The 24839-nt window shown below is 40.2% G+C and overlaps 1 protein-coding gene across 2 annotated transcripts in view; it reads right to left on the bottom strand.

Moving 5' to 3' along the window:
• CERK (ceramide kinase) overlaps nt 1-10240 on the bottom strand; it is a 42550-nt gene extending 32310 nt beyond the window's left edge. For both annotated transcript variants that reach the window (XM_054220312.1, XM_054220319.1), the window contains exons 1-2: nt 9974-10240; nt 1042-1155 (exon numbers count right to left, since the gene is read on the bottom strand). In XM_054220312.1, the coding sequence (XP_054076287.1) occupies nt 1042-1155; nt 9974-10112 (253 nt within the window). In that variant the 5' untranslated portion in view covers nt 10113-10240. The remainder of the gene's footprint in view (nt 1-1041; nt 1156-9973) is intronic.
• Between the last annotated feature and the right edge of the window lie 14599 nt (nt 10241-24839).

Below are 24839 nucleotides of genomic sequence, written 5' to 3'. Positions count from 1 at the left end.
TTCTGCAAACATCAGAAGCATTCAGAGTGTGAACAGGACACTTGTAAAAAGTCAAAATGAAAACATAAATGAAAACACCTGCTCTAGGTCATTACCTTATAGTAGATACCCAAACATATACTTCTTTTTAAACAAAATACAACCCATTTTCTATAAACTGATTATAGACATACTTACACAAAAGTTCACTGAGTTTACTTTAACCATATTAAAGTCTGCAATGTCTACATAATATAAAACGTCATAAGCCAGACCCTCACATCAGCTCCCATGTAACAAACAGGGTGTATTTAATTTCATAAAGCTGAAACTTGAGAAAAAAGATCTAGAGTTTTCTCGTGCATTAAGAACTAGGCTGATGAGACAAGAAGCACCCTTACCTTTCCATCTACAGTATCACCACTTGTTGTTACCAAAGGACTAAATGTGAGGAAAGCAGTCCACAGCATAACAATTCGGCAGGAGAGCAATCACATTTGCCCCAGCTTTGCAGCACAGAAGTCACCACTCTTTCCCCATAACAAACAGAAATTTATTTCTGGCACTTTGTTTTAAGAATGCAGTCAATAATACAAAGAGCCTTTACACATTCTGATGGTTAGGGATAATTTTAAAAAACCCAAACATTTAGGACTCATTTTCCAGCTTCTCCCTTGATTCTCTAATCAATTAGTAGAAAGCAAGTGTCCTGCTGCAACGTCATTCAGTAGCAGAAATGTAAGACATTAGTTAGGACTTCATTAAATAACTAAACACAGCATGTGTTCTTAAAGGAAGGGTTTATTTCCCAAAATAAGGATCTTTAAATATAAACTGGCAAATTTTTTTTTTTTTTGGGGGGGGGGGGGGCAGTAGGGGTGGTGTTTGGTTGGTTTTGTGGGGTTTTTTGGGGGATTTTCTTTTGGTTTTGTTTTTTTTTTTTTTAAAAAAACACATCACTTCTGTTTAAAAAAAATTCTGAAGATAATCCATTTGAGTCCACGCTAAAGTACCCCTAACAAAGTAATTAGCACAAGCATCCCAAGACTGTATTTCCCTTACCCGTGAAAGCATGTGGCTTTGCCATTTTTTGCCATTTCCCAGTATTACGCTGTTTCTTGTTAAGTTCAGTTTCTTCTACAGCAATGATCTCAGAGGTTGGTACGAAACAGTTTTCTGTATAAACACAAGATCTTACATGTTAACATTTTAAAACAGCACCAGAATGATTATTTCTACACATAATATGACACAGACATACAATTAGAGTAGCTGCTCAATATGCACAACCAAGAGCATAAGTAGAAATTTACTGAATATTTTCTATTTCCTTTTGCCTTTAGTCAAAGCATACCATCCATAACCACCTAGGAACTACCCCAAACGATATTTTGAACGTCTATGATTTCTTCAGAAAAATTAGGTATTCAGAGTATAAAAATATTTTTGCATGAAGCCAAAATCCATCAAGATTGCCTTTTTCAGAGTAATGAAACTGCCCCTTCAGTGATGCCTAGTTCAGATATTTGACAGTGAATAGCACAAGCTATTTCAAAGAACGTGCAACTAAATCTAGTGCAGGGAGACTACAGAGGCTATTTGTTATTCGCAAGTAAGTAGCTGGCTTATGAAAGAAGGGCATTCATATGAATTCTTAAGACTTTAAATCCCACTAAGCTTTTAAACTTCAGGATCTCCTATGAAGCAAATTCTAGATGTTATGTTTATGTACTGTTAAATATATTTCCCTTGTATCAACTTCAAAACTATTGTTTTTTCAGACAATAGTTTTGCTTTTACACTATGAAAGAATTTCCTCCACCCTCACTCTTTCTTCTCTTATAGTCCCCTCAGCACCTTCTCAGTCTTCTTAACTCCTGTCAAATTGAGGATTTTCTCTCATTTTCATTACTAATTTCAAAATTTCTTCGCTTTTACCTTATCTCTAAAAAAAGAGTGAAACTGAAAATGCATGCTTTCTATTTATGCACAAGCAAGCGCCCTGTGTATATATACACAAATAAAACAATTACACACAATTATATTATTGTACTTATTATATAAGAAATTTTATTATTATAATATACTCATTTCTGTCATATATAGATAGATATAGAGATATAAAGAGATATTAAATGCATAAAATACAAGCACTAATACTGTTGTTGCTAGGTTTTATTCTGCATTTCATCTTCCTCACTATTTTGCAGAAGAACCATGGTGGTGGTGAGGAATGTAAAATAAGCAGAATTATTTTTTTTCCCCATCCTATTTCTTTGTGTTAGTCCATAGAGTTGTTACCTATTTTCATGTCTATTGGTACGTCATGGACTACGCACACAAGTTTTTTTTCCTTTATGTGTATTTTAGTATTTGACTTTATTTATATTCCTCTAGAGATTTTATCTTCCTAGAGGTTTTTAGCCTGATTCCAAGGAAAAGTAGCCTCCAAACTTTACACTGAGGTCTTTCAGTAATCTGGATGTGTTCAAATGTTTTACCTACTAATAAAACAAATTTTGGCTTATAATTGCATTTACTATATTTAAGGCATGATGGGGAAATGCAGCAGTCACAGAATGTCTTTATAAAGATCCAACAGCAGAGATGAACTTACTAAAACACTTTACGTGTACACAGATATAGATATCATACATATACACGTGTAAGACCATCAAGTATTTAATAATGGATAGTACCAGTTAATTCGTCTTCCTAACATTCAGAGACAAGATCTGCTATGGAATCTCGATAGGATTCTTCACCTACCCATTTATCCAAGGGAAAAAAATACAGAACAGAGATGGAACAATAAATTAAGGGAAGCATGCTGTTTAACCCTTCTTTCCCAGAACTGCTTTTAGTTCTCAACTTTCTACTGACTATGCCACCTGCCCATATGTCAGAATATGAAAAAAAGCTTGCTGCATTTATAAAGATTGCACTCATTTTGTTGTTACTCACTGATATGCTACAAAACTGACAAACTACATTTAGATCAAAATTTAAATGACTATTCTCTAATGAACATTTTTGGAAATAGTTCTGCGTACTAGATACCTATTAGCACGTATGCTAGGAGTGACAACAGAAGTCATTGTTTTATTATGCATTTTCTATATAATAAAGTTGCCCAACTGTACAGATAGGAAATAGATTAAAAAGCACTTCCAAATCTTTATCACTGAAAGCACTTATTTGGAGAACATAGTTTAGCACATATTACACGGCTTATATTAACAACCCTCGACCTTGAAAGCACTTCTGCTAAGCTCTCCTAATTCTTCAGATGTATTCTCCCCCTGATGGTCTCATGACTGAAGTTCTGCTTTTCTAGCAAATCTCTTCACAGAGGCGGCAGAAAAGCAAAGATTAAATGTTTTAACTATATATGTGCATTTTTTTTTAATCTTAACATGATTTACATATTTGAAAAAACAGATTCCTGGGAGGGGACAGGGGGGACGGGACAGACAGACACAGGAAAAAAAAAACACACAAAAGCAAAGAACAGAGTGATCCCATCTTCCCTCCTGTAAATCTTTGGGTTTCATAAAAGTCTGAGAAGTTTCTGTTCTGCAAATACCAGCTCTTGTCGATCGTGGCCCTCAGTGCTACTTGGCACTGTACAAGCATCACCCAACTCCACTGCCCTGATAAGTATACTGCAATCTTAAGGCAGTCAAAACCACACGCTACCTAGTACAGTAATTGCAGAGAGCCAAAAAGATGCAAAGCTGTCTCAAATACAAACATGTTATTCAGAAAATTCCCTACAGCTTATAAAAACGAATCTGATTGCAGTGGTATTTGTGTCTGAATAGAGCTCAGGAATTTCTATCAGTCCAAATATGACTATCACTATTCAACTTAACGTTATACAATATATTGTTTAATCATAAAGCAAATCAACTACTTAGTCCCACTCTCTCCCCTTCTCCCCAGAAGGGAGAAGTTTCCACTGGGAAGAAATAGAGACCTTCAATACAAGCAGCACAACGCCACTCCTATAAACACAATGCCTTCATCTGCCATTTAATCAACAAAACCCGCCCCATAAAATTAAGTAGGAGGTCTATCCCACCCTCTTTTGAGAGGTCAACAAGATTCACATATGTACTAATTATAGTCCTTTCCCACACCTACTTTGCAGCATTTACCCTCTTATCAAGCCGCACGAGCCATTCCTTTCACTGATTTAGCACAAAGGTCTTCACTCATAAAGGCCTTCACCTTTACGAGTTCCTCCCAAAACATGGAAAAATCTTATTGCCACATTAACAAAAAGAAAATCGGTACTTGCATCAGCACTACTACACCAACATTAATGAAAAAAAGTTGAAATGTGGGCTCAGATCACACCAAAGAAAGAATTTCACTTGGCTTAGTGCAATATACTCAAGCAAGCACCACGCAACAGTTCCTAGACAAAATTCGAGGCAAAATACCGTGACTCTTTCAACACATGCATCTAGATTCAAGAGACTGAATTTCAAGTTCAGAAATGTTGAAGTACATATCAATTTTCTTAAGCTTAATCTCAAAGATCTTCACACGTTTATGTTTTCATGTCCACCTTGTTCAATGTTTCGCATACCTGACACACTAAAGAGAATGAATTGTCCATCCAGAGCAGCTGGATGAAGGGGCATGGCAAAAAAAAAAAATACATTAAAAAAACCCAATCAAAACACACAACAAACAGGTGACAGTCTTCCCAGCACACTGCCTGTGCCAGTCATCACTCATTCCAGGTCACAGAGCTCTTATAATCTTAACAGACACTCTTCCGAAGTGCAAACTGACAAAACAGCAAAATACTGTTAGATGCATACTACTTTTCCCTACATTAAGCAAGTGGGAGAAAAGAAACACACCCCAAATTAAGCACACTAACAGCGGGCTTTCTTTGTGAAAAACACAGCCAGCAGTTGTGAAGTGTGTTTTTCTGTGTTAAGAAAGGCTTTTTGGTGCATCATCGCTGTCTGCCACTCCCACAGAGCTCTGCCTGAGTTAATAAGGAAACTCAGTTGGAACCCCAGTCTAGATTTGTTCATTCATCCTGTCAGCTACATATCCTACAGGCCAAATTCCTCCCTCAGGAACGTGTTAGCTCAAAGCAACACAGGCATGTGCAAAAACATAAAATTGTCGCTGATCACAGCATTTGGTTCATTCTTAAAATTCAGCTCAGGCCCACGGATGCAGTGGCATTCAAAATTAATTGAAATTATTAGTATACTCTTTGTGACTTAAAAATATTAACAACTAAAAAGCTGGGGTGCAGATTTAAAGAAAAAGTATTTTTTCAGTCCCTTTGAAAACTAATTTACTGTTACAGACCACATGAACGGTAAGTTATCTTGCCCTAAGTTTAAGCTTCGCCTTCACCTAAAAGCAAGAAAATAATGTTTTCTGTCAGAAGGCACATTGCATTATATTGATCATGCACTACAGAAAGCTGTGTAATACAGACCAGAAGATGATGGTGGATAGGGATATAGAGTACAATTACAGAGAATTCACATCCTGGGAGAGGGGGAAGAAAAAAGGCTAAATGATTTAACTGAAAACTGTGAGAGAGTCACAAAAATATCTGAAGGCCAGTATCTCACAATACACAGCCATGTATAGGGAAATCAGCTTTTTTTTTTTTTTTTTTTTTTAAGTAAATCGAGTACTTTGTAAATCAACAGACAATAGATCAGCTCCTACTATGATCAGACACACAGTTGCTACTTCACATCGCATATCTGAATTTGAATAAAATCACAGCAACTTGAACTTGGATCAATTTGCATATTTAAATCGTACTATTGAATGTTTTCACATTGATTTTTTTTTTTTTTCAAATTTCCAAGTTAAATCTTTTCAACTGAACTATGAATATTTCAGTTTTGAAGCCAGAAATAAGAAACACTTCTTCACCTTAAGGGGAAAAAAACCCACCCAAACACGGAAGAGGTGTATGCTGAAAAACATATATTGTTTAATGTAGTGTGCATCTATATTTGAATAATGTATCTTCCAGAAGACGACGCATTCTTCTAGAATGGCTTCTAGAGCTTTTATTTCCCACGTCCTACCGGTTCAATGTAGTCAGGGGAACTGCCTAGGGAAAAACATGGTTCAGATTTCTACACATGTCCATTGCCAACTGGGAACGACTGATGAAAAATGACCTTGCTAAGGATGTGCCAGCGCATTGCAGGTGCTGGACAGACCTTGTTTCCAAGCAGGTCCATCTCTGCTGCCTTGGTACTGTGTTTATCAAACTGAGCGTTCTTTAGAAGCCACAACATCAGAATAGCATCAGGCTTGTGAACACTAGCACTGAGGCTTCCTCAAGCGGTTGTTTTCGGGGGAAAGCTGGAAAAGACATGCGGAGGGAGGAGAATTCTAGAGGGAGAAATAGAAGGGCTAAAAGAAAGTGCACAGAACAAGTGAAGGCATACAGTTCAGTGTCCAGTTTGATCATTGCCTTCACGCTTGTACTTTACAAAGGAAAAAAAAAAAGCAGAAAAATGACAAGAGAATCTCATTCTGTGTTTGTAATGCCTTAGTACCAGGCATGACACAATCTTAGCCAATACTTCCAAAATACCTGTAAGTACACATGTACAATGTATAACCTGCTATGAAATCTGGTACACAAAGCTTTATCATGTGTTACTCAAAAACCTGATTGTGCCATCGACATGAAGAAATAATAAAACAATTGATCTGCCCAGCTTCGCATACACTATTTATGATTAACAACTAAATCTCATGGAGAAATGTTACGAGATTGAAAAATAATGCTCTTCATAACACTTGAAGATGAAGGTATGCCTAGGAAAAAACTGCACAGCTAAAAGTAACAGAGAAACACACTGAAAATTTCAGATAAAGCTTTTCCCTCTAAGTTCAAACAAGTCTAACCAAACAAAGAATGGGAAATGGGGAACCTCATTACACTGAGGACAGAACTCGAAAATATGATCCTGTTAAACAAAGTCTAAGAGCAGAAAGGAAAGTAAAAAGTATTTAGGATTTAAGGTTTTGAAAACATACCATGACTTGAGCGAACATTTTACATTTTTGTTACTGTTATCTTCTCAGTAATAGCATTAAAAATAATTCTCCTGAATTAATACTTCTTTCTTCACAAAACGCATTTTCACAGAATGGGGTTTAAATATATATATTAATATCATTGTACAAAGATGAAAAAATACAAGAATCTCCCCATATTCTGTAAAACTATATTGTTCTTGACAATAGGACAAAGTCTCTTGTTCTCCACCTGTTCCTGAATTTCAATGCAACAGGGAGAGGTAGATATTTCAACACTTCTACAACACACCTAACTATAGCTCTAGTTCCTTACCTGTCAAAGTCTGACAACCTTGACAAAATATATACCAAACCATTTTTACTTACGTAGCTGAATCTGAGACAGTAATAAATACTCAGAAAATAAGCAGCCCTTACTGAGTTTTTTCAGTTTAAAGACAACTGTTTCACTGTAATAACTACCTATTAAACAAAAAATACAGCACTTTTATACTGCATAATTAAGTCTGTATTTAGGCATAATGCACAGTAGTCACGCAGTCAAAGACTGAATGGTAGAAAGATACCAATCTTGGTCAAGCAACTCCTCTGAAATTATATGCTTCTAACTAACCACCTTACATATTATAAAGTTTATTTATATACTGTGAAGTATGCTGCTTATATTTCCAAAATAATTGTAGAGAACATGATGAGCTATCCCAGGTCTTAAAAGAGCTTAAAGACAACAGGGCAGCAATAACATAAATCTGTGATGGTATTAAAGCACAAGTGCAGGAAACACATGAATTAATCAGGCATTAAGAAGAGGAGGTACATCATCTATTGCATTGCTCTCGACATAAATTATACCCGTGCCTCCAGAACACTTAGGCATTTCTTTTTCTTCTCACACCCTCCCTTTTCTCTTCTGATTCCATGTCATATTTTCCAAAATCTGGTAAATAGCTATGCTACAGGACAGCATCCACACTCGGTAACCAGACTGGCCTCCTAAGGAATCTCCAACTGGGTACTGCTTCAGAAACTGCCTCAAAAAGAGTCTAGCTTTCTGCATCCCACCCTCCTTTCACCATTCCCAGCATTCTAAAATCCACTTTGGAACAGGCTTCAGGACAGGTTTGTAGTCGGTTTGGCCCACCAGGAACAAGTCGAGACAGCTTACAACTTAAAAAGTTGAAAAAAAAGTTATAACTGTAAGTGGTTGTAAACTTCAGAGTGCTAATAAGAGAGTTAGTATGATTTTGTGGGCACTCTTTCATGGTCTAAAGGAAGCTATCATACAGCAGACAGAGCTCCTTTTGAACTTGCTCTAGCCTACAGATCAGTCAGCCGGTGACTTTGCAAGGGAATTTTTAGAAGGATTTTACACAATTCAACAAAATTCTCTACAAAACAGGGGCTTTTTTCAAAAATAGGCCAATAAGATATTATGATAAAGTAAGGAAAATATTTAAGAAAGGTATGTGGTAAGAAGGAAAGAAATATTTAACTATTTAAGTTTGGGAATTGTAGACATCTAGATTCTAACCTTTCTCAGATAAACTTCCAGTCAGCCTTTCTATTATTAGTTTCCCTGTCTTAGTTCCTCCAGCCTGTAAAATAAGGGTGACAGCAGTTTTCCACTCTACAGCAGCTGCTGTGGGAGGACTTCACACATTTTCAGATCTTCACACACCATGCTAATAGGGTTATGTTAATAATGGGAATAATTACTATATAAAAACCTCAAGGTCAAAGATTCTGATAAAGTGTCACCTAAAATACAGTAGGGAGCTTGACATACTGTATGTACAGACCTTTTCAAATGTTATCCTGAAATTTTGTCAAGTATTTTTAGCAGCAACCTCTCCCACTTGCAGTTTTGTAAGTTGGCACTATTCTAATTGCACAAAAGCTGAACCATAAACAACTTTTTTAGCCCATTACAAATTATTAGCCTATATTAAATATTTCTAAAACAATAACTCGCAAAAGTTAAAGTTTCATTGGAAGTTTCCGTGGAGCCCTTTAAAAAGAGCTTTTAAAAAAAAATACTCATTTGAAAACAAACAAACAAAACCGATCCCAAAATAAGCAGTAATTGCCTGAAACACTCCCACAGCATGAAAGTGTTTTTACCCACACCTAAGTCATGCAACTAAAAGGAAAAAAGTTGCTTTTAAAGTTCTTTAAGTCTGCTATGTGCTGCTACCTTAATTTACTACTACCTTAATTTAAACACAAAACTGCAAACTACATGCTGCTACCTACTCGGAGCGCCAAGAAACAATGGGGTTCAGCTAAACAAATCCGTGCCTTCCTCACCCAGCGGCAGGGGCAGGCTCCATCCCTTTGTTACAGAGGCAGCTCTCGGAGCAGATGCTTAAGTTGCCTTTCTCTGTACAACAGGGTGCTTCGCTGCCCTCCCCGTGTCCGCGGCTCACGCCGAGCCGCTTCCAGCTCTGTCTGGGAAGGCACAAGGCGACTGACGGGCCGACGCGTTCAGCACAGCCGGCGACGGCCCTGACACCGCTTCGCCCCCGGCTTCATCTCCCCGCACCTCCCGGCCGCGGCCCGGGCCCGCGGGGACTAAACCCCCCTCCGTCCTTCACCGCCGGACTCTGAACCCCAGCGCCGGCTGCCGCCCTTCCTTTGGAGGGCGAAAAGCCGCCCAAGTACAGGAAATACCCAGTGCCGACACAACGCCGAACCCTCAGCGTTCCCCGAGCCCAGGAACCGCCATGAGAGCGGCTCCCGCAGCACGGCGGGCCGTCCCCGCCGGCACCCATGCCCGAAGCCGCCCTGCCGCAGGCCGCCCGGGACGCTGCGGACGCCCTTCCCCCGCCGCTGAGGAGAGGCGGCCCCTCAGGCGGCCCCGGCCCGCTGCGAGGCCGCGGCAGGTGCGCTAAGGCCCGCCCGGCCGCCCCGGCCCGGCCCGCGCCGCCGCTCCACTCACCGCCGCCGCGGCGCGGCGGGCGGGGGTCGCGCCAGGCCAGCCGCCCCCGCTCCTCGTCTAAGGTCACCTCCCAGGAGCGCCGCCCCAGCCCCAGCGTGGACACCAGCCGCGGCCTCCGGCCGCCCGGGAGCTGCTCCATGGCGGCCGAGAGCCCGGGCCCGCCGCAGTCCCGCTACCGCATGGCCCAGCGGAGCGGGCGGCCGCCGCGGGGGCCGGCCCGGCAGGTAACGGCGCCCGCCGCCGGCCGGCCTGTCCCCCAGGCGGGGCGAGGCGTCAGAGCCTACGCCAGCGCCGCCGGGGCGGGGCCTGCGGGGGACGCGGCTCCCCGGCGCGATCCGCGGGGCGGGGCGAGCGGGGACCAGAGGTCGGAGGCCGCCAAAGCCCTCGGCGGCCCCTGCGGGAAGCGTTCCCAGCGCACTTGGGCGCGGAGGAACGTGAGCCAGCAGTGTGCCCAGATGGCCGAGAAGGCCAACAGCATCCTGGCCTGCACCAGGAACAGTGTGGCCAGCAGGACCAGGGAAGTGATCGTCCCCCTGTACTCAGCACTGGTGAGGCCCCACCTCAAATACTGTGTCTAGTTTTGGGCCCCTCACTACAAGAAAGACATTGAGGTGCTGGAGTGTGTCCAGAGAAGGGCAACGAAGCTGGTGAGGGGTCTGGAGAACAAGTCATACGAGGAGCAGCTGAGGGAGCTGGGGGTGTTTAGCCTGGAGAAAAGGAGGCTGAGGGGAGACCTTATCGCTCTCCACAACTACCTGAAAGGAGGCTGTAGCGAGGTGGGTGTTGGTCTCCTCTCCTCAGTAGCAAGTGACAGAACAAGAGAAAACGGCCTCATGTTGTGCCGTGAGAGATTTAGATTGGATATTAAGAAAAATTTCTTCACTGAGAGGGTTGTCAAGCATCGGATCAGGCTGCCCAGGGAATTAGTGGAATCACCATCCCTGGAGGTATTTAAAAGCCAGGCAGACGTGGTGCTTAGTGACATGGTTTAGTGGTGGTTTTGGCAGTGTTAGGTTGATGGTTGGACTCGATGATCTTTAAGGTCCCTTCCAACCTAGACGATTCTATGACCTGCTTTGTCTCCTCAGCCCTTGCTCTGTGACCCACAGTGGAGGCTTGCCCAGGCTGAGCCCCTGGGAACAGCCAGCACAGGGGAAACACCAGCACCACAGGCATGGCTCCGTGTGGAGAAACTGGGGTTTACACCATAACATGTTTGGGTTGTTTTCATGTTGTTTTTTTTTTTTTTGCAGGAGGATCAAGCATCCATCACAGTGACAATGAACTCTACCCTTATGAAGACAGTGGAAATGTAATGAATACATCTACCACAAACAACTGGTACCACAAACCTCTCCATCTAATCTTGCCTTCTTTTACATAAAAACATTCAGGGTTTGCCTTAAAGATACTGACCATAATTCCCTATAATTAAATTCTTAATTGTTTGCTGCCTTACCTGCATGGTGTCCCTGAAACTTATCACTGTAGCCATCAGTATCTACCCAAAATACAGGCCAGACTGAGCAGCAGTCACTCTGTCTCTGACCTTACTCCAAACAAACTGGTTCAGAATATTTCCTACAGAGGTTACAGAAAAATGTCACTGGTCTGTTCTTACATGTGTTCAGCCCGGGGGCAGTCCTCTGCTCCATGAGGATGATGCAGAGATGCTCCAGCTGGCTTTGCTCAGAGCCAGTGGAGATCTAAAAAGCTTCTGCTGGTGATGTCTGCTCTGAACCTTGTCGTGTGCTCACATTTCATTTTTCTGAAAACAAATGGGCTAGGTGTTGTCATCCATGTGTCCAAAATAGTCTTCCTGTGCCACGAATGCTTGTCATCTTCTGTCTCGATTATTGCAACATCCCTTCCTCTGGCCTTGAAAGACATGACGTTGCCACCTTTATTGTTGAAAATGCCTAGGTATGACACACCACACTGTCACAATTTCAAGGACTACTTTGTTTCTGTCAGTTGTATTGCCCTTTATGTTTTGGAATTTTTCCCCTCATAAACACCTGCAAAGTTCTTTATATTGAGGCTTAAAGTAAAGTTTGTTTGTTGCAAAAGTCACACAACAGTGAACATGAGTCTGCCAAATCCACCACTGAGCAGTCATCAGCGTCTCACTGGTTCTTTTGCATTTTGCCAGCTGCGTCAGCTGTTATCAACCGTCTTACACTTGGATGGTAAGGTCACTGGGCCACAAACATCCTTTTGGGTTTGGGTTGTACAACATCTAGCATATTTCACTTCCATTAATTTATAATCACTTCTGCGAGCCAGAAAAGCTGTGTGGAAACCACAGCCTAATGCTGATGCTCACAGTGCAACAGAGACTCTCTCGATGTTGACCCCCTCAGACACGCTCGAGGAGCCAATGGATCACTAATATCAGCCTGTATTCTTAAAAATACTATTTATCGTTTCTCCACTGGGCAAATTAGATCTGATCTTTTATAGCCTACAGTCACATTAATTAATATTCTTACACCATGATCCGTGCTAGCTGAAGAAATAAAAAGTTCATTCTTTTTACCATTCTTGCCTATGATTATTTGCTTTTATTCTTACTAATCTGACAACTCTTTTTGGATTAGCTAAGGCTAAAGCCTTCAACTGTAAAACACAGAAGTGATAAAATATTCTCTGGTCTTTTAGAGGCCTACAGAGGTGTACTAGCACCATTAGCAGGAGTGGCATTCCCCATCCACATTTCTTATTTGTTTAGATAAGGAGAAGCCACTTATTTCTTCCTTGCATACCGTTTCAGTGTAACGGTGTTTTGGTCCATGATTTGGGATTCTCCATGCTACTACAGGAATATGTTGCAGGAATTCTTACCAGTGCTGTGTTTGGTCTGCTTGCTCTGGCACTCTCAGTCCCCTGAATACCAACATGTGCTTCTGTCCCTGGAAAGTATAGGTCAAATTTGAGCCAACACAGTATTTTTTCCAATAAGTTTTAGTACTTCATGATTTTCTTCCCTGACTCAAACAGAGAAAGAATTTCTAAAGGATGACTGACTTAGCAGGCTAAAGCACACACATGTCAATTATTGTTTTACTGCTTATTACATAAGCCTTTAATTACCACTGAGGGGAAAGAACTGCAGATGCGGCAATGCCAGTAAACTCCAGGATTTATAGCCTAAAATCTTGATGCTAAAGATGGCTGATCACAGGGCTCCGCCCTGAGAAATGGCATGGTTGTAAAAGCACCTCACTGTGCACAGGTTCACAGAGGCCACAGGAAGGGTTGCAATTGTAGTTAACTTGGGAACAATAATACGTTGTGTAACAAGTACAATTCACAATGTCAAATGGGAAGAATGCAGGAAGGTAACACAGCTTACCAGGTTTATCTCTATGACCCATTTACTCCCTATCTAGCAAACAACATAACTTTTAAAGGTAACTTTCTCTCCTCAGTGTCTGATTTTAGAATCATAGAATCATAGAATTGTTAAGGTTGGAAGGGACCTTAAAGATCATCTCGTTTCAACCCCGCTGCCATGGGCAGGGACACCTCCCGCTAGATCAGGTTGCTCAGAGCCCCATCCAGCCTGGCCTTAAAAACTTCCAGGGATGGGGCTTCCACCACCTCTCTGGGCAACCTGTTCCAGTGTCTCACCACCCTCATGGTGAAGAACTTCTTCCTAACGTCCAGTCTGAATTGTCCAATCTCTGGTTTTAATTTTATTTCTATTTAATAATAATATTTAATTTCTATTTTATAATAGGTCATTCATCTGGAATTACACCAAGCCGAGCGGTGCGCTTCATTCACTAGAGGGACGGGGATGCCATCCAGAGTGACCTGGACAAGCTCAAGAAGTGGGCCCACACAAACCTCATGAAGTTCAACAAGGCCAAGTGCAGGGTCCCACACCCGGGTCAGGGCAATCACCGGTATCAATACAGGCTGGGGGATGAATGGATTGAGATCAGCCCTGCCAAGAAGAACCTGAGGGTACTGGTGGATGAAAACTTGGACGTGAGCTGGCAATGTGTATTTGCAGGCCAGGTGGCCGACCATATCCTGGGTTGCATCAAAAGAAGCATGGCCAGCAGGTCGAGGGAGACAATTCTCCCCCTCTGCTTTTGTGAGAGTCCAGCTGGATTACTGCGTCCAGCTCTGGACCTCCCAGTACAAGAAAGACATGGACCTGTTAAAGTGGGTCCAGAGGAAGGCCACGAAGATGATCAGAGGACTGGAACACCTTCCCCATGAAGAAAGACTGAGAGGCTCTGGGGAGGCCTGATTGCAGCCTTTTAATACTTAAAGGGGGCTTAAAAGAAAAATGGGGACAGACATTTTAGCAAGGCCTGTTGCAATAGGACCGGGGTAATGGTTTTAAACTAAACGAGGGTAGATTCAGATTGAACATAAGGAAGAAATTTTTTACAATGAGGGTGGTGAGGCACTGGAACAGATTGCTCAGAGAAGTTGTGGATTCCCCAGCCCTCAAAGTGTTCAAGGCCAGGCTGGATGGGGCTTTGAGCAACCTGGTCTAGTGGGAGGTGTCCCTGCCCATGGCAGGGGGCTTGGAACTAGATGATCTTTAAGGTCCCTTCCAACATAAACCATTCTATGATCTGTAGAAAAAGTACTTACTCCTGGCAACTTTATGTTGTACTGAACAGGATCATTACATGAAAATGTAGGTAATCAATTAAGGAACACTTCTAAGCAGGTACATCTTTTTAATCAACACGAGCAGACAGATATTCTTCAGCATGACCTGCATTACCAAAATATTGATTTAAATCATTACAAACTTGAGCTATCTTGCTTCCAAAACTTTTGGAGCTGTTAGGACCCTGCAACTAATTTTTTCCACAGTGAAAACCAAGCATTCCCTTGTAGTACCTTGGCAGAAGTAGAAAGTACTGTGTATCCTACCTTATCTGAGAGAGTGAGTTTGAAGTGGAAACATGTAAAATATCTTAACCAAAGTGAAAGTTGGATAATACCCACATAAGTGCACCGGAGACCAAAGAAGAATCATATTCCACCATATTTTTGCCACTCTACTCAGTTCTGCATTGGAAGTTTAGAGGGAATCACAGATTTTTAGCAAGAACTCTGGAAAACACAGACGAGATGGAGCCCTTCGGCTGCTATGCCCTGTACTCCCAGGGAGATGGCTCCAGGCTCAAGGACTCCTCTATGCCCCAAGGAACATTTGCAATGGGGCTCAGTCCCACTGAGGGAAGAGAAGGGAGTTCAGTATCAGTGAAGGTGTTCCTAATGTTGTCCCTTGAACCTGTATGTGAGAGCCAGCTGTGGTCTTGTCCAAATGACAGCTAGTGCAGAACTGAAACTTTAATCTCATTGCTCAGGCATTTAAAACTGGAACCAAACCCAAGAAAAGGCTGTTACATTTGCTGGGTTTTTTTTTATGCCTATTTTTTATTGCCCATTGATAGCTATGAAGTATTTCTTTTCTTTCACAGAGAAAATGCCCCAAGAAAGTTTTTAGACAGCTGCTTGGGAATTATAAAAAATTTTTATCTCGGTGCATCTCAGGCAAATTGAAGTACTTACACACGAATCAAATTCTGTTTTCGAGTAGACACACGCAAATCCCATTAGAACCATGTAAATACACCCAAAGGCCAAATTTGGCAATTGAAATACTTTTGGAAAATAGAATCTAACTGACAAAGATAATGGAACAGAGGAAAATAATTCATTTTAAATATCAAAATACTGACTAATGTTCTAATTCCTTTTCTACTTATCAGCAAACACAGACTAAAGCATGAGCAGACTATTCTTGCTGCTGATGGAAAGAATGACGTCACCTTCTCTAGAAAAATACCTCAGCTATTTTAAAGCACTTCTATGCTTTTATCATAAAAGTTTAAATTACAGTTATTATTGGAAATGATCTGGAAAAAAGCAGCTTTAAAGGCTTGTCAAAAAGGATGATTGCAGCCCTTTACTCACTTGAGCCAAAAGGTAATTGAGAGAAAGTTGTTGATATACTGGAGGGTGCGGGAATGGATCCAGAAGATACTTTGTTTTCTTGTGAAGGAAAATGGTGCATGCAACTTCCTGGACAATGGAAGTTTACAGAATCCTTCCTTTCTTCCAAATCTCCAACCTACCTCCATAGTCTCTACATAAACTACCTATCATTGTGAAAAATACTAAATAGGATTCGTTTCAAGCTGTTATAGCTGTGGCTCCCACCTACAGATACACACAGAACTATTGGTTTGTAATTTTTGTTTAGATCCTTATTCCTATTTTAATTATTAGCCTTAACTCAGGAGTCTGTGAGGAGCTGTGAGACCCCCCCCTCTCATCCAACTGCATCCTTTTAAGAAACAATGAAATTAAATTTTCCTGTCTGACAGAATGATAATGCTCTCTGGCAGTATGCAGCTTTGGTTGTAAATTGATAAATTGTTGTAATTAATGGAAAAGGCCGGGAACCACTCTTCTTCTATTTTAAAAAGACCAATACAGGAATCTAAGATCTTCTTGATGGCCTTGAGTGGTACAGGGTGTGTAGGAGGGCGTATAAGAAATGTTTGTTCCTCTCTGGTGAGAATGCTTGAATCGGTCTTTCCCTGCAGTGCTTTTAGACAGAACTGCAGATAACATCCAGAAGTTTCTCTCTTCTGTCCACCCCTTAACTACATCAGTTGTTCTAATAAAAGAATATATTTTTTTCTCTGCAAGCTATTCTTTGCTGGTATTTCCAGTCCCTCAAAGCTGCAGAAAAATTGCTCTTTGCCAGGCCTATGCAGACCTTGCCTGGAGCATGCTGTGGGCTTTTTTGCAAACCCATGCATATGGACCAGTTCTCAAGAGGAGGTCTAAGAGATGGTAACTCTGGGTAGGCAGGCAATTTTTTATAGTTCAAACTATGTATCATGTTCAATAGTAACCTCCATCATATATACTAACTCTTATACTTAACCTAGCGTAAGAACAGTAAAGATTTTTTTTGAAGGTTTATAACTCTGCCTGGTTTTGTTGTTGTTGTTTGGTTTTGGGGTTTGGGGTTTTTTTTTTACACAATTACAGGGCATGTGCATGCCACCAGCACAACACTATTGACAGATTTCAAGTGTGGGCTCCAATCTGTGCAATAAAAGCGCTTCAGGATGAAAGAATTGTTAACATAAAACTTCCTACCATCACCAAAGTGACATTTCCAGGGATGCCCCATCCCTGGAAGTGTTCAAGGCCAGGCTGGATGGGGTTTGAGCAGCCTGGTCTAGTGGGAGGTGTCCCTGCCCATGGCAGGGAGTGGGAACTAGATGATCTTTAAGGTCCCTTCCAACTCATACCATTCTATGATTCTATGTTTTTTCTCTCCCAACTTTTTTTTAACCCTCTAAGTTGAGCCATTTTACCGGACCTTTTTTTCCCAGACTTTTTCTTCCCAGAGCACTTCTTTGATGCTCTGCTTCAGCAGGCAGGGCTCTAATCCATATCAGGGCTCTTCTAATTTATACCAGGCAATGTGGCCTTCATAAACTAAATAATAAAGTAAGATTATTCTTCCATTTAAGATTGAGAGATGTATTTTTATGCTACTTTTAGAAGAACACATTGTAAAACTACTGATCAACACTCCAGATAAATGAATAGGAAAGCATAGGAAAAAATAATCTCACAGTCTATGGAGGCTGTAGAAACAGTCCCTTTCCAAAGAGAACATAAGCCAACCAGATGCAAGATTCACTGAAACAAAAGAGAAAAATCTGGAGATTACATTTATTAGACTTAAAATAATCAACTAATGAAACAGTTTGAAAAGAAAATAATTTCGATATAGACACCATTACACTGGAAAATACAATTTACTTTCACTTCTTGATATGATTATTAACAACACAGGAACTAAATAAAAATACAGATAATCAGTCTATCAACACAAGCAAATGAGCACATATGAGAAGCACAGCCCCATTATTTGTCATGACACTCCAGACCAACTATTACCTAAGATATGCTTAGTTAGACTAATTAACCTAGCACATAAAAACAGATAAAGCACTTAGTATTTAGACAACCACGGAAGCGTCTCTATAACCACCAACTATGGTCTTTATCTTCTTACATAAAATAAAATAAAATAAAATAAAATAAAATAAAATAAAATAAAATAAAATAGAAATTATCTGAACAGCAATGTTGTCCAAGGAATTCAAACCATGTCTTCATTTCCAAGAATCAGTGAACATATCTGTAGTCTCCCAATGTTAATAACTTGAAAAACCACAAACGACACAGGAATCAGAATGTATCTGTGAAGAAATTGCAGTCTTTAAAAAAGTTTTTGACTCTGTATAGCTGACAGGATTAAAATTACACCTGATATACACCGAATGAGATGAAACATAAATTTAATTTATGTTAATATTTTAAATAATTTTCAAATTTTTTTCTTCTCACTGGATAAATACACCGATATGTTATTTCTGACCAAAAAGGTAATCATTCTTGTAATCACAGGTAGACTGAACTCAGTCAGAAGCTAGTGAAATGTCTAATCACCCGTTAGCAAAAAGTAACCACCGGTTACTTCTGCACTTTTCTTGACATTTGGAAGGTTCTTCAACACTTTAATAAATTTTTGCCCTTGGGTACTTATCACCTATCAAATGTACTCTGAAACACAAGCATTCACACTAATCTTCTTGGAAGACATCTACTTTTGACCTGATATTCACAAGCTCATGGTTTTTTCAGTACCTTTACAAGACTACAAATAATTGCAGCTAAAGATGGATCTCGAGGTCTATCATCTTACAAGAGCAAGAGATGTTCTAAGGCACAGCCCCTATTTACAAGATAGCAGAGTAATAATATGAGGAATAAGGACACTCAGAAGGGCAAAGACTTTTGGCTAAACTAAAAAAAAATTGATGCATTAAACTCTCTCTTTCTTGTGAATGCTGTCATTTTGCAGTCAAGCAGCATGAGATCACAGACTTGACTATTCTGAAAATCCATGTTGAAAAATTCAGGACTTGTCATATTTTCATTCAAACGAGCCCACCATTGCAGTTTCAGCAGAAAAGATCAAACCTACAGACACTTTTATGAGAACAAAATTAATTCAGGAAAGATAAAAGTATACGAACTAGAAAAAATATAGGTTTTCTCAATCTTATCAGTCTTTGGACACAGTCTCGTCAGTCTTGTTATTGATTCATTATATAATTGGAAAGTTCACAGGCACGTAAATTTATATTTTAATAACATTTACCTTTGCAAAGGCAAAGATCCTGGTTGTAAATTCTTTTAAAGTTGCGTTTGTGGTAGAAGGTAGAAGGAAGGGGGTTTTGTCTTTAAATGTCAGTGAATTGTCTCCTTGAAACTGGTTTAATTAATTCGTGTCATTTAATTAACAATGTTTCTTTCTGTGGTTAGTACAATATTTTTAAAGTACAATATAAACCTAAAGTAAATGCTTAGAAATGCAGGTGAAATTCTCTTTCAAAGACTGAGATTCTGAATGATCAGATCAAAGATGTGTTGAAGCCGTTTGTCTGAATAGAGTAATTTTAACTTTGATTGTTTTTCAGCCGACTACTGAAGTACAGATGATGACAGCTGGTATGAACTTGTCTGAATCAGTGATACTAGAATGCAAATACATGCCAATACTTTGCATAAAATCCACAAAGCAAAGATATTTCTGCACTATGCTTTTTGACATCTCAGCATGCATGTAGACTTGAATTGGCATCCTCTCTTTTTCATTTTCTGGTATCAAAATTAAATGGAAAGCTAAGAACAGAATATAAAATCAGACACAGCTACTCAAAAAAGAGGGCAATGGTGAACGAAGAGGATCTTTTCATAACTGAAGTTAAATATTTAATTTTAGCAAACAAATATATTTAAAGAACTTTGCTGTACCTGACTTCATAGTTGTTCAAAGGGATGCCAGTTATCCTGGGAATAGTTCTAAACATACTGAAAAGAAAATTCAGAGACTGATGAGTAACCTGATAAAAATTTGTAATCTGTTTGTCTTGTCAGTTGGCAACGGCTGACTAATTTGGAGCACACCATTTTATTGGATGCGTATTTAGAGCTGACTAGTCTACATGTCTTTCTAAATACGATTTGTAGGAATTGTAGATTTTGATGAAAGTGATACATTTTCAAAAGATTGCACACGGTTTTAGTCTACCAGCTCATTTAATCAGAACTATGAATCAAATTTCACTGCAATACTTTGAAAAATCAATCACCTCCAAACTCTCTCCAGACAGTTTAATGTGAATGGGTTTGCGAAAATCGTGACTCTGAAAGACCCAATTCTAAATCACTGTGGCTAAGAAATGATAATTAGGAGTAATCAATGTTTTGAAAAAGAACCTGAGTGCAAAGGAACTATTCAAACCAATTGTTTTTATGGCTGTATCTATAAGACCAATTCAACAGGAAAAGAGATTACATTGTTAACAACAGATTCTTTGCCTTGATTAGAAAAGGAAATGCAATAATGAGACTTGAACTTATAACACATTCATACTCGATTTAGCTGTGAGAAACTTCCTCCTCTGTCACAGTAGGATGAGCGTACAATAAAACTATGAAGGGCTGGAACAACAACTATAATAGAAATCAGAGAAGCAGTATTGAGTTTAAATAAATATTTAGGCTAAAATGGACTTGTACAACACTTCATTCCTCTTACATTTTTAAGCAAATTTTGAGACTGTGACTAGAATTCTTAGGACAGAAGCTAATGTGATGCTATGTGTGCCTTTCACAGCCAGCAGCCACTGGCTACCGAGAAAACATGTGTGACTTACTCACTGTACCATATGGTTGGTAATCTCAACATCACAAATCGTTCTGGTTTTGGAAGGAAGCGTTTTGAAACACTGTGGGATAGAACATGAAGTGGGGAGAGAGAAATAGAGAAGTGTGCTATGGACTGTCTCAGTAAAAAGCAGAAACGCAACTACAGGCTTACAGAAGCCAACAGCCCCCAGCTACAAAGAGGACAAGAGCAGGAGAAGATAAAAACCTACATCTTCCCTTTTTTACCAGCACAAAACCCCTCACTCGTGATGCACTGCTTCAGAAGACAAGCAATGTTGTGTGCGGTTGATTAGAGAAACACGCACAGCAGGGTCGACAGCAACATAGCTTGAAGTTGCATTAAAACACACAAACTGTTCCCACGTAACTGAATCAATGCCAGCGTGGCTCTCTGAAAACTATCAGATGAAAAGCAACAGGGGTAACGGCAAAATAAAATTGAAGACAGACATTAATTCCTTTCACTCACTGAAGACACTATGACTGCGAAGCGTATGGGTATGTGTGCAGGTACGCATGTACAGACAGGGGAAAGCATTTGCCTGAGTCTCCAAATTTACCGGGTAATAATAATGTTAACAACTCAGCCACTTCTCCACACCTCCGAGTAATTTAAGTATAATGCAGCTAGACTTCTTTATCTTTGAAACTTAATTCACTAATTCTAAAAAATCTTAAAAGTTTCTCCTTCCTGTGTTCTTCTCTCTGGTAACCTATTTAGCTGTACAGAGAGTATGATGTATGAGAATAAATAATGCTTGCTTCACAGAAAGTGAGCTACCGCCTAATAAGAGTGTCAGAGTATTGCCTCCTAAAATTAGTTTCAGATGTATGAATAAGTAGTTTGCTCTTTGGAAAGGCATAAACACCTGTGGGTAAAGTAGACTTAAAGTCCTGACCATCACTCCCTATCCCTGTCCCACTTTGTGGACAGACACCAAAATGCCGTGTCTGGACCCTAGCCACAGAAGCCATTGGATTTCTAACCTGGTCTGATTTGTGAAGTTCGTTGTTCAAAGCTCTAGATTTTTTTCAGATCTTTTTGTTTAGCAGACACCTGGGTGCTGAAGCTCATTGTCATCCAGTTGCTGAAAACAAAATGCCAAAAGACAATTGAGAGGCCTTTGGATAGCCAAGGTGCCTGTCCGGGACCAGCAGATATGACACAGGGCCTCAGAAAAGACCCTCCTCTGAAGCAGCAGCTGGTAGCTAAGGTGGACACCCTATAGTTGCTCTACATCTAAAATAGCACTAAATGCCGAGGTTTAGCCAATTGAGTGTCACTTCTCATGTTTGACAACACTCTCTAGCAGAGAATCCTCAGGGTTTTGTCACCTAAATCCCAGGATTAATGTCTTGGCCAAGGGAACTTCTAATCATTCAGACACATTTTCTCCCCTACTAGAAGTGCAATCAAAGTGAGTGGTGCTGAGGCTCCTTACATCTCCATTATATGAGGCTCAGAAGGTTCACCTGGATTTACATGTCAGCTGGTTTCCTGGGCCAAACATCTCCACTACATAGGTGGTTCAATGCTCAAATGCACAAACTGGAAGACCTTTTGGTGGTATAGTCCACAAATAAATTAGGAACCTATTGTTCCTGAAGAGCACTGTAGCACTTCTGGAGCAAGCTTTCTCATTTAGTTTCCTCCCAAACAGAAACCATCTCATGGGTACCACAACTGTCCTCAGAACAGAATTAATACACAGTAAATAGAGACAATCAAGGGATTCGTTTCAAAACTCCATTACTGCTCTGAACCCTGAGGCTAATGTAGACCCAATTACCCTGTACATTCAAAACTTTGGCCTGTGGCTGCTAGGCCAGACCATTTTTATAGTTTTATCAGCTCCACTGCTCGGTAAAATAGCTTCCATGGTTTAGAAAGCATTCTCTTTTACAAAAGCCTCTGCTGCCTTTACTTGCCTTTGTACATCACACAAGGAATTTCCAGGCTCCACATCTCCATGGGCAATCGGCAAAAGATACCTCCTTTGTATCAAAGGGGTTGGAGCAACTCAGAGTTGATGGCCACTACCTGACATTTCATAGTTTCATGACTGTGTTTCAAGTTCCTGCTACAGTACAAGTATTCAAAAAAACCCAAACAGGTTTCAAGGAAAATGATGGCTGAATTATAATGCCCTTAAGTTGATAACTCAAGACGTTCAAGAGACAGCAGCTACTGTAGGAAAATTTTGTTAACCACCAAATTAAAATATCCCAATTTTTAACAATTTTGCAACAGTGAAGCTATTATCATGCCTAAGTAAAACTTTTATTAGCCCATCTGGGATTGAATCTGCAGAGACACTCTCTACAGCATCAGTATTTGGCTGTGTAACTTCTCATGATTTGTTCTTCCCCAATTCACCAATACTAGAGCATATACTGCTTATTTGTCCACTTCTACAAATGATCTTCTACACCACCTCGTGTAAATAGTATAGCATCTCTGATTCCTTTCACAACTATTTGAAAGATGTAATGGACAGATAGTGAAGTGGCAGTTCTGTGAAATCAAAATCTTTTTCATCATTACCATGGTGTCAGAGTCAAAGATGCTGTTGCCATAAGGAGGTAGGTGTCAACACACTAACACCTGTACCTACTTTTAACCCTGCGTGGAAGACTCCTCTTTTTGGTTTAGGAATCCAGAAGCATTAGCTGGCAGGGTGTGTTCAGTCAATTGTGCTTCTAAGATATTTTTGAAGTATTATCTTACCATCCATCCGCCTTTTCACGTGTTCCAGCTCACTGTAAGGGAATTGCTTGGTCACTGAGGTATGATCTAAACCACACCTACTACCCAGTGCTGCTGGGAATTGTTATTAATGACTCAATAAGCATTCAATCAATCCGACTAAAACCAAAAATGTATCGTATTATTTCATTAAGTGCGGGTACACAGTATTCTCTCATGGCAGTTTTCCATGGGTGGATGCATCTTCTATGCAAAATCTCTGACTCATTCTGTGCATGGTAAGCACAGAAATGCTGTGTCACTTCAATTTGGTGAAGAAGCTACTTTCATGCTGATGGAATAGCTAGACTGCATAAGCACATCAAATTTCAAATTTATTTCTACCAATGCGTTTGGATGACATAATGTATTTTCCTCTTCAGTACATAATCTTCTGTTTTCCTTGGAGTCATCATTATTTGAAAGCTAATAATAGAAGCAGAAAATCAGCCTGCAAACTAAACATCTTGTTTAGAGCGGGCTACTAGTGAATGATCAAATCCTACAGGGGGTTTTGTAGCCTGGAATAGTTCAGAAGTAAACGCTGTTGATCGTTTTAGGGCATTGTCTAGCACAAATGCACAAAATAGCACGAACAATGCAGTCCCTAAGATGCAATCTCATTTGCTACTATTTGTTTCAGGGAAATGGTTGGCTTGGAATTCCATTGACCTTTACGGTGCCCGAGGGAAGGTCCCTCAGACAGCCAGATCCTTCCATCATGCTTCAAAATTCAGCTCATTTCTGAGTGGCCAAAAGCTTTCATCAAATCAATGGATGTTCGACAAATTATAAGATTTTTCTCTTGGATGCAAAATGATGCAACTTTAAGAATAGTTTCGTGGCTTGTTGGAACACGTTTCAATTACAGAAGCTTGCTTTATTACAATATTGCAGGACATTCAACACAAATGCTTTTTAATCATTATACTTCTTCATTCCTTGGGCTGCAGTGCAGTTGACCTCTCTATACGATGGGGCACTAGTTTGAACCGCAGCAGTGTAGTTGCTGTAAGAAGTCGGGGGGATGCTATTTTTGGCACCCATAATTATTTTGAACAAATGTAGAAAGTTCTGGGCCTACCAACTTCGCAGTCCACGATCAACTTTTCTGCCCTTTACTGCTTTTATCATGTGTTAACCCCTATAGTGCCCTGAGCTCTGCCTAGAATAAACACTTATTAGAAATACCAAACTGGTGAAAAATTAATAGTCAGGAGGGAAAGCAGTTTTTACTTAGACTTTATGAACACTTTTTTATTAATATATATTAATAATGTATTAATCTCTATATAGTATACACTGTTT

This window comes from Rissa tridactyla, chromosome 1, assembly GCF_028500815.1.
Source record: "Rissa tridactyla isolate bRisTri1 chromosome 1, bRisTri1.patW.cur.20221130, whole genome shotgun sequence".
NCBI lineage: Eukaryota > Metazoa > Chordata > Aves > Charadriiformes > Laridae > Rissa > Rissa tridactyla.
This window is presented reverse-complemented; position numbering and strand designations above follow the sequence as displayed.